Source organism: Poromitra crassiceps (assembly GCF_964638095.1).
Source record: "Poromitra crassiceps genome assembly, chromosome: 5".
Taxonomy (NCBI): domain Eukaryota; kingdom Metazoa; phylum Chordata; class Actinopteri; order Beryciformes; family Melamphaidae; genus Poromitra; species Poromitra crassiceps.
In genome coordinates, this window is record NC_139642.1 from 10115441 (window position 1) to 10125597 (window position 10157).

At 43.7% G+C, this 10157-nt stretch overlaps 1 protein-coding gene across 1 annotated transcript; it reads left to right on the forward strand.

The window, feature by feature from the left end:
• Nucleotides 1-3733: 3733 nt before the first annotated feature.
• LOC310776298 (nuclear factor 7, brain-like) lies at nt 3734-5146 on the forward strand (the record flags this gene model as incomplete). The annotated part of the gene is made up of 1 exon (XM_083636501.1): nt 3734-5146. One exon carries the CDS (start codon nt 3734-3736, stop codon nt 5144-5146), a length of 1413 nt encoding a protein of 470 aa, XP_083492627.1.
• Between the last annotated feature and the right edge of the window lie 5011 nt (nt 5147-10157).

Here is a 10157-nt window from a genome sequence, read left to right on the forward strand (position 1 = left end):
TGTGGCCCTCCGTGCATGTATTGTAGTGTGTTGTGTGACAATAAAGACGGGCTGCCGTCTGAAAATCCTTTAAAAATCGTTTAATCATTGTACAAAGACTTGAAGGACTAGTGACCCTCCATACAGCAGATCAGGAGAAAGCTGTTTGGCTCGAGCGCAGCGCTGCCTTTTAGTAAGAGAGTTGCCATGGCAACCAATAACCCATGGCCATGGGTTATTGAACTCGGTTACTGGAATTATACAATGGCTGTGAACCAATCAGATTGCTTGATTTGAGAGAGCCGTTTTATAAGAACTGTTAGATGATGTCATGACTACATCACTATCTGACTACGTCACTGGACGCTGTTAGGATGTCATCATTGGGATGTCGACAGTGAGGAGGTCACAATCCATGATCATGTCATCACTGATGATGTCACAACGCAGTGTGATGTCATATTCGGGACCTATAAGGGTGTGCTCTGCAAGTCCTCTGTAGTTGTTCATAAGATTGATCTCACGAGAACCCTCTGCAACAGTTCCCATCTTCGAGCCTTGCAGACTCAGCTATCAAGTGCTACAGCGTTCCTAGTTATCGAGACTTCAGCTTACCAAGTGTGCCTTGGACATCATGGGCTCTATTCTCCCACAGGCCATCGGCGCTATTACGGGCCTTAACCGCAAAAAAACGTGCCTTGCGCCTGTTTCGGCAAGATAGCAATAGGCTTTAGGCTGCCAAATGCGCTTTAGGCCGAATGGGCGTGGCGCAGTCCCAAAGTGGGCGTGTCGGCGCTAAATACCAGCCTAGTGATATCTTGGGACCTGGCGTACATTTAGCGCTTTGCGCTTTTGAAAAGCAGGCCTATTCTGTGCCTTCACTGCCTCTTCTCTGTCACCCTTCTCTCTCTCTCTCTCTGAGTTCCCAGCATGCATTGTGTTTCTCCATTTCGCTACTAAATAGCAACCAAATGAGCCAAAATAGATATAAAAGGTAGTTCTAAATTAATGTGTAATGGTAACAGCCTGCCATTGTCAACATTTCAATATTGGACCAAATAAAACATCGAAATGAAAACACCACCCTATGTGAAACATATATGTCCTCCTGGGGCTATATATACCCCTTGTCGAGTTAACGTGATTTAGAGAAGTAACAGCGGAACGCGCTTCGGAACGCGCTTCTAATGGCATCTGCTATACTGTGATGTCCCTCCAATAACTTGGCCCTATTTCACATTTAGTTTTACAATAAAAACACATTTATGCAATGACTTGACATAATGTAGGCTATATTTATGTGCATCATCCTTCCTGCAGCAGGCAAGAGAAAATGATATCTTTCTGGACAAACTTTCACCAATCTAATAGGCTATATTTTTCTAGCTGATGCATAGAACATTATTTTCACTTTGATCTTGCTATAGTGTAGCGTATTTACATGCTTGCAGTATTTAAACTGCAGTTAGATTGGTTTGAGAAGCATCATAATATGGAATAATAGCCGATATATGGAGACAGACGGGATGAAGGGAGGTGGGGGGGGGGGGATCAGAGGCTTGGGTTTCGTCTGGTTTTGCGGGACCAGTGGAATTGGAGCTAAAAAGGCAAGCGTGCCATTCGTTTATTGCACTTATCCAATGAGCATGACAGTGCATAATTTTACGCCTAAAAGGCGTGGTTGTAATGCTTTGGGCTGCATCTAGCGCCAGCACGACGATATCAAGTGCGCCTGTCCACGCCCACTGCTTTGATCTGCGCCTGCCGCTCGGCCTAGAAACTGCGCCGATGCAACGATAGGGCCCCAAGTATCCGCACGTAAATCCACCAGTCTCACAGCTCGCCTAACATCTATAGGCTATGGTTTATGTCCCGCCAAAGAACTTATTGATAAGAAGCGCTGGCGAGGGACAATCGCACACAAGAGATGCGCCATTTTGGAGACACCCATGACGATGACACCACGCAAAAGAGGCGATTTTCGGGCCAAAATGGCGGCAGCGCTGATCTAACACTCGCTTCTTTCCTTCCATATTCTTTGTTACTCTTCGACGACTGCACACGTCAAAACGTGCTAAAACATTTATATTATACAGTCTATGGCTAAAACACACATCTATCCATAACTAGATGTTCGCACAGTCCCTAAAACAGAAACAAAACGTAACTTTAGGGCTCATGATTAACTCATTGAGTGCCAGCCACTTTTGGAAAACGGATGCTCCCAGTGCCAGCCCTTTCAGAGCGTTTTCAGTGATTTCTCGAGGCCCACAGAATATTGTGTGATATTACTATGTAAACACTGAACACGCCCAAAGAACGATGAGACTATCTTGTATCATCAGCAAAAAAAAGTTTATTGATATCATTTTCCGTTCTATAGTTATGAGCAGTAGAAGATAGGTTGGTTTCAGCAAAAACAGATGTTTCAAACTAGAAGCTGAGATAATGAGCCTTTTGTGAAATGAGGCATTTCAAGCACATCACTGACTCTGAAGCTAATATTTTCTGATGTAGTGACACCTCAAAAATAATTTCCTTCAATAAAAGAGCGAAAACAAAGGAATTTTGATGGCAAAATAATATGTTTTAGCTGCAACCAGCAGCGCTGGCCCCTGCGTGCGCAGACCCTACACTTTCTTGCTGGTCTTGATTTACTGCTGGTGGGCATCAGATATTCTAGCTTGTGTTTGCCAATCTGTCTGTCCATCGAGCCTGCTGTCTGGGTCGGTGTTGTATGGTGCCCTGCGTGCCCCACCCCCCTCAACTGCACACTCCTCCTCCGTGGGAGTGTCTCTGGTGGCTCTCTGCTGCGTTTGCTCTGCACTGAAAAGTGCGCTACACCCAGCTTTTTCACAGCGTTCCGCCGTTTTTGTCGCCGGCTCCCAGCGCTTCCAGCTGAGAATAATGTAACCTTTTCTGGCAACTAATCATGTGGAGGGGCTATCGCAGCGGAGACGGAGGGGCTCAATTGTGGGAGCAGCTAATGTTATGCTTCATGCATATCGATGCATACCGATGCGGTTTCCGTTTCCCCATGACTTCTTCTCTGTTTTTTCCTCACCTTTCTCTAATCTGGAGAGCACTGTCGCCACCTAATGGGTCCGTAAAATAGCTTATATACCTTCAACATCCCCCATATTTTTACAGGAGATGCATCAGGCTTTGATCCACGTCCCACCGTCAAAAAACGCAATTGACGACTTTAGTCGTCATTGGCACTCTACGTTACTATTTGAATTGACGACGATAGTCGTCATTGGCACTCAATGAGTTAAATACAAACAAACCAAGGAGGAAAAGCCAGAAAGTGCTTCACACTGCTGCAGTCATCAGTAACTCTCATAATGTTGTCTGTGTTCTGCGTCTGGACCGCACTCGCAGATAAAGTTTAAAGAATCGTGCTTAATCCAACAAGATCATCTCACGGGAAACACTAACGTTACAGCTGGCATTCCTTGGGAATTCTGCGCGTCCTCAACGTTGTGTCAGGAATATAAACAAAAGCCGTATAGCCAATCGAAACTCGGTATGCAAATACAAGAATGGTTCTACCATTAACCTTGCTAAACAGTGTTAAAGCGAAAGTGTCCCCGAGTTATCATTACTGTGTTATAGATTTAGAAATACAAATATGTGTTTCATTTCCATGATGCTGTGTATTATATTACAAAATAAAATACGTTGCCTTTTGTTCATCATTTATTATATATGATCTCTGTTTTGTTCGTTTTCAGCTTCACTCAGAGAGAAAATGCCTCCCACACTAGAGGAGCATCTCATCTGTACTGTCTGCTGTGACATCTTTAAAGATCCTGTCCTCCTGAAATGTAGCCACAGCTTCTGTAAAGCCTGTCTGCAGAGATGGTGGACAAGGAACCAAATGCGTGAGTGTCCAGTTTGTAGGGCTGCATCTTCAAGAAAACCACCACCATGTAACTTGGTGTTGAAGAACATGTGTGAGGCCTTCTTACTGGAGAGAGATCAGAGAGCTTCAGCAGAGTCTGAGCCTCTCTGCAGTTTGCACTCTGAGAAACTCAAGCTCTTCTGTCTGGACCATCAGCAGCTTGTGTGTCATCGCTGTCTGGATTCAGACACACACAACCACCACAGAATCAGATCCATTACCATCCATGAATCTGCACGCCATCACAAGAACAAACTCCAGGAATCTCTGAAGACCTTAAATGAGAAACTGCAGCTCTTTAATAAAGTTAAAGGAAACTGTGATCAAACAGCAGCACACATTAAGGTCCAGGCCCGACACACAGAGAAGCAGATTAAGGAGGAGTTTAAGAAGCTTCAGCAGTCCCTTCAAGGGTTTCTACAAGAGGAAGAGAAGGCCAGGATCAATGCACTGAGGGAGGAAGAGGAGCAGAAGAGTCAGACGATGAAGGAGAAGATTGAGGGTCTGAACAGAGAGATAGCAGCTCTTTCTGACACAGTCAAAGCCATAGAGAAGGAGCTGAGGGCTGAAGACATCTCTGTCCTGCAGAACTACAAGGCTACAGTGGAAAGAGTCCAGCGCTCCCTGCTGGAGGATCCACAGCTGGTCTCAGGAGCTCTGATAGACGAGGCCAAACACCTGGGCAACCTGAGCTTCACAGTCTGGCACAAGATGGGGAAGATGGTCTCCTACACCCCTGTGGTTCTGGACCCAAACACCGCCCATCCAAAACTGATCGTCTCTGAAGATCTGACCAGTGTGAGCCGTGGAGAGAGACAGCAGCTTCCTGACAATCCAGAGAGGTTTGACATGTGTTGGAGTGTCCTGGGCTCTGAGGGCTTTAAGTCTGGATATCACTGCTGGGATGTTGAGGTTGGACACTGTACAGGCTGGAGACTGGGTGTGTTCGTAGAGGGTCAGAGGAAGGGATTCGCACTGTCTGCATTATGGAGAATACGTTTCTTTACTAATGGTAAATACAGTGCAGTCTCTCCATCAGGTATAGTCACTGATCTCACAGTGAAGAAGAAGCTCCAGAGGGTCAGCGTGCGTCTTGACTGGGACAACGGAAAGCTGTCATTCTTTGATCCTGATACTGACACCAACATACACACCTTCAGACATCCCTTCACTGACAGGCTGTTTCCTTTTTTTTCCACTGTGGAAGATGGAAACACTCTGAAGGTAATACCAGTGAAGGTCTCTGTTAGACCCAGTTAGAGAGAGAGAGAGAGAGTCTGTGTGTGTGTGTGTGTGTGTGTGTGTGCGTGTGCGTGTGCGTGCGTGTGTATCTCTCAGTGAGGACAAGCCATTGTCCACCATGACAGGAACCTTCTGCACAGTGAACTCACACACCTAATTTTGATTTTAAGTTGTATCAGTTTGGCTGAGAACAAAAATCCAGTTTATTCGATCTAGTTTCATTTTGAAATAGATATATTTTTGTGTGTGTGTGGGTGTGTACTTGGCCAATTCCCCCTGTTTTCCCAGTCGTTGGTCCACCCCCTCTGCCGATCTGGGGAGAGTTGCAAATGCTTCCTCTGATACATGTGCAGTTACAAGGACTTCTCACTGACACCCCAGAGTTTCACCGGCAGGACGTAGCGTGTGGGAGGATCACAGGGGACAGGCCCCCCGACCGACCAGTGCAGTGACCAGGACACATACCCTTTAGCCCGTTTCCCAGACAATTAACCAAGCCGGAGGTAACACGGGGGCTCGAACCTGCGAGCCTCTGGTAGGTAGGCAGGGAATCTATTGCTGCACGCCCCGGACTACCTGTTTATTTTATTTTGTATTATTTTTATTATATATATATTTTTTTGGGTTACCTGTTTATGATAAGTAGAAACAGAGCACACTGAACTGGCATCACTCATCTCTACCGTGCCTCTGGCTTGCCCTCGAGGTCTCACCCTCTTCTCAGACACAGCTTGGTCGCCACGCGACCTCGCCCACTCTACTGGCATGCTCTTTGTGCATGCAGAGTTGAGCAAGTGAACAATTCTGGGTCGTGCCAACTTTTTGCCCAATTATATTAGTAGGATGTTTTAAAAGCATCAGATTGTTTTGACCTTTTTCTTCTTTTTGTGAAGAAACGTGTTAAAGGGATGATAGTTCAGTTTGTTTGAAGTGGGGTTGTATGAGATACTTGCATACTGTCAGTGTACTACATGCAGTAGAATGCAGCTGGCGCGCTCCCAGTTTGGAGAAATGGAGACCAGCTGCGCACCTGCCGCACCTGGCTACAGTGAACATTTCAGCTAAAAACAAGAAGTAAATTACATCTTTTCAAGTCAACTTGGCATCTCAGGGCTTGTGGAGAGTTTGATTATGCCAGGTGAGCAGTATAGAAGGATTTTATGTATTTGTTTCCGGGGTTTTTTTTTTTTACATTTTTGCTCATGGCCCCTTCACACTCAGCACACAGCTCTACTTGCCTGACGCAGCCGGTCTCAATTTCTCTAAACTGGGACCGCGCCGGCTGCATTCTACTGCATGTAGAACACTGACTGTATGCAAGTACCTCATAGGACTCCACTTCAAACAAACTGAACTATCCCTTTAATGGCGTTGGATGGAAATTCTTTAACTTTGGAGACAAAGTTTATTATGTTATTGTTAACAATAATAATACAGTTATAAGTATTTTGTACTAAGGCCCTGTTTACACAGCAATGCTCCCTGGATAAAACGGCAAACTTTTTTTTTGTTAGTTTGTTAGTTCCTTCCTTTTACATGGGAATGTCGTTATTGGTGCCTGAAAATGCAAAAAAGTGAAAACAGTTTCCCAGAGTGGAATTCTTGATAACGGCCTGTTGCATTTAAGGTATAATTTTATCGGCCTGTCATATTGGCAGAAATGTTTGTTTCAGCCGCTATTTTCTTTTAAAGCCAAGTTGGATCTCTGTGGTCCTGCAATTCTTCAAAGAAAAAGAAATAAAGAAATGTTGGTTCTTCAAGTTCAGCTATTTATTAACCATGCAGCACACTCAGTTACTATGGAAGCCCATAGCTGACTCTATTCAAATGATAATTTAAACTTGAAAATGGTAATGTAATTCCTCAATAACATTATCATTTTCAACACATGTGTGTGTTATTTCAGTAAAAATGAAAATGAAAATGGAATAATCCAATTTTCATTTTCATTTTCATATACTTGTAAGGGCTTTCTATGACTATATAAGAATTAAAATGACAAGCTGTTTGACATTTAATTTTCAAAGTCCATAGCCCGCTCTACAATGGACTATATTCAAATGGTAATTTAAATTTGGTAATGAAAATGCAATCCGAAAAATGCAGCCTAATTTTCCATCTCTGCAAGCATTAATTAAGTCACAATTCAAATTAAAATGCATTTTTGTAGAAAATGTCAAATGATAATTTAAATGGTATTTGACATTTCATTTTAATTTAGTCATACTGCTTTTCAATGGACTATATCAAACTTGTAATTTAAATGTGGAAATGTAAATGCAATCCAAAAAATCCAGCCTAATTTTCCATCCCTGCAAGCATTATTTAAGTCACAATTCAAATGAAAATGCATTTGTATTTGACATTACATGTTTGACATTCGACATTACATTATCAAAGACTGAACATGCTTTGCAATGTACTCTATTCAAATGAAAAACAGCAAAACAGCGCCTCCCGTGTATTGCAGGTTCACTTCGTGCGTTATCAGTGACAAAATTCAATTGGAAATGGCAAACTGTCAGGCCGCTCGTCAAGGCGGGTCTTCAATTGGGAGGATGTCACTCATTGGCTACTTTCAGGCTGCCCCAGTTGACCGCGGAAGTAAACAGACCCACTTCTGGTCTGTCGCCTTCAACCACCGCAGTCAGGCATGTAATGTGCGTTTTTGTTCATATTTAAAGAAGAAACAGCATTATTTATCGGTGCATGGTGTTCATACCGCGGAAAAGTTAAAAACAAGGTGAATTTTGCCATTAGGAAGGAAGACACGAGGCGGATTGTTTGCTATGGTTACCATGGTAACGTTACCCTGGAGTTCAGATGCACTTGGGTCAGACAACAGTACAGATCAGGCATCAAGAGCAACAAGCTGTATGGGTCACATTAAAACAACCCAAACAAACAGGAGAGCAAAAATAAACATGAGAAAACTAACCGGCCACTTAATTTATAAGAAAGGTCGAAATGTAAAGTCGTCATTAAGTCCCTTAGGTTGCATACTATTCAGTTGGTCAATCCAAAACATCTCTCTCTGTGACAACAGCTTGGGCATACACCTGTATTACTCAGTGGTGTATAAAGTACTCAGAAACCATACTTGAGTAAAAGTACAGATACTTCACCAGAAAATGACTCAGTGACCCATTAAAATATTACTTGAGTAAAAGTCTTAAAGTAGCTGATTTTTTCTGTACTTAACCCATTGATACCTGATGCAGCATTTGAGTGTGTATCCCTTTAAGACCGCGAACCGTGTTAACGCAGTTTGCGGTCTTAAAGGGATACACACACAAATGAGGGATATACACACAAATGCTGCATCAGGTATCAATGTGTTAAATATCAAGTGTTTTTTTGTTGAATGTACTTAAAAGTATTGAAAGTAAAAGTACAAGTAAACCCTGTAAATAAAAAAGCAAGCGGAACAAAAATTCAGAAATGGTCAGGTTGCCTTGGTGACTAGACTACACCACACTCTGTACCTGGTCACTGATGCCCAGCTAGGTCAAACACTTGGTTGCACGGGATGAATGAATGACAGTCTCTAGGTCATCAACAGGTCTCTGTCTCTAACCACTGCAGTGCAGAGATGTCAGGGGGTGGAGGCAGGAGCACCTTACCACATCCCTCCCAGACTGATGCAGCATTTCAAACATGGCATGACAATGGTTTGATGTTCTTTAGTGACCACTAGATGGCAGCGTTGCTTCATTTGAAATTCTCCGACAGGGCCATAATAGAGAGGTCCAGGGATGACGTATTTTTGTAGGCTGAATGCGGAAGTCCCGAACTTCCTGGTTCTTCACTGTTTCTGTCTATGGGATTTTTGAATGGGTTTTTGGCGTGATGCTTCAAATAATGTCTGTGGACAACGCAAGTTTAATCAAACGCGAACCAAGGTTCAGCAGGATAATCTTCACACATGAGGACCACTTTCATGAGTTTTGTAGCGTAAATGCGAGCCCTAGAAGTAAAAAGCTCATGCTAAGCTAATCCAGAACTACACACTGTCGCATAGGCTTCCACGTCACGTCAGCACTCAACCTGGACTGTTGTTGGATGTGTGCACTGATTACCTCGGGCTGAACGGGGCTGAACCAGGTGAGGGAAAGAGCATTTCTGTGTTCGCCCTTTGAAGTGGTGACGTTATTGACGTATATATCCACATCGACTCAAAAGTGTAGTCTCATTTAGCCGTTTGCTAGCTAGCCGCCCGTTTAACGGCATGTAAAAGCTTCAAAACTCATAAAAGTGGTCTTCATGTGTGAAGATGATGTTACTAAACACTGGTTCGCGTTTGATTAAGCCAGCGTTGTCCAGAGAGATTATTAGAAGCATCGCGCCAAAAACCCATTCAAAACTCCCATAGGCGAAAACTGTGAAGAACCAGGGCTGTTAGCATCGATGATTTCCGGACTCGTTACTGGACCTCTCTATACACCGAATACACCCTTCTTTAGACACCTCCAGGCCCACAGTTTGGCCAGAGAACATGACTCACTTCCTGTCCTGAAACGGTTTGACCAGAGAACACTGCCCACTTCCTGTCCTGCTGGAAAAGAGTGTGTTGGACATCATAATGGACTGGGACCCAGATACTAAGGGACATGTTTCTAAAATATAGATTTCCCAAGGTATCAGTTTGTCTTCTTTGGACAAAACAAAATGAGTCTGGGGAGCAAGACTTAAAACATCAAGCTCACTGAAGAGATGTGGGAAGCTTCCATCTCATTCACACCACTTCCCTCTGTCATAGGCATAGCCTTATTCTAAGTGTTACATCGTTTACATTATAGACGGTTTTAACTTGACAACAAAAACATTCTAAATTGAACCCCCGCTCACTTCCTGTTACAGTGTTTGCTATGGACATAAAAGAAAAAAAAACATTCAAGTGCAGGACTGACCATTCCGTGAAAACCGTCTATATGAGACTGTCCACATTCTATCCCAGTGTGGAACCTACTTGTATCAGGTGCCACTTGGAGCCAGCTACAGTCGGACACATGTTTTGGGAGGGCCCTTC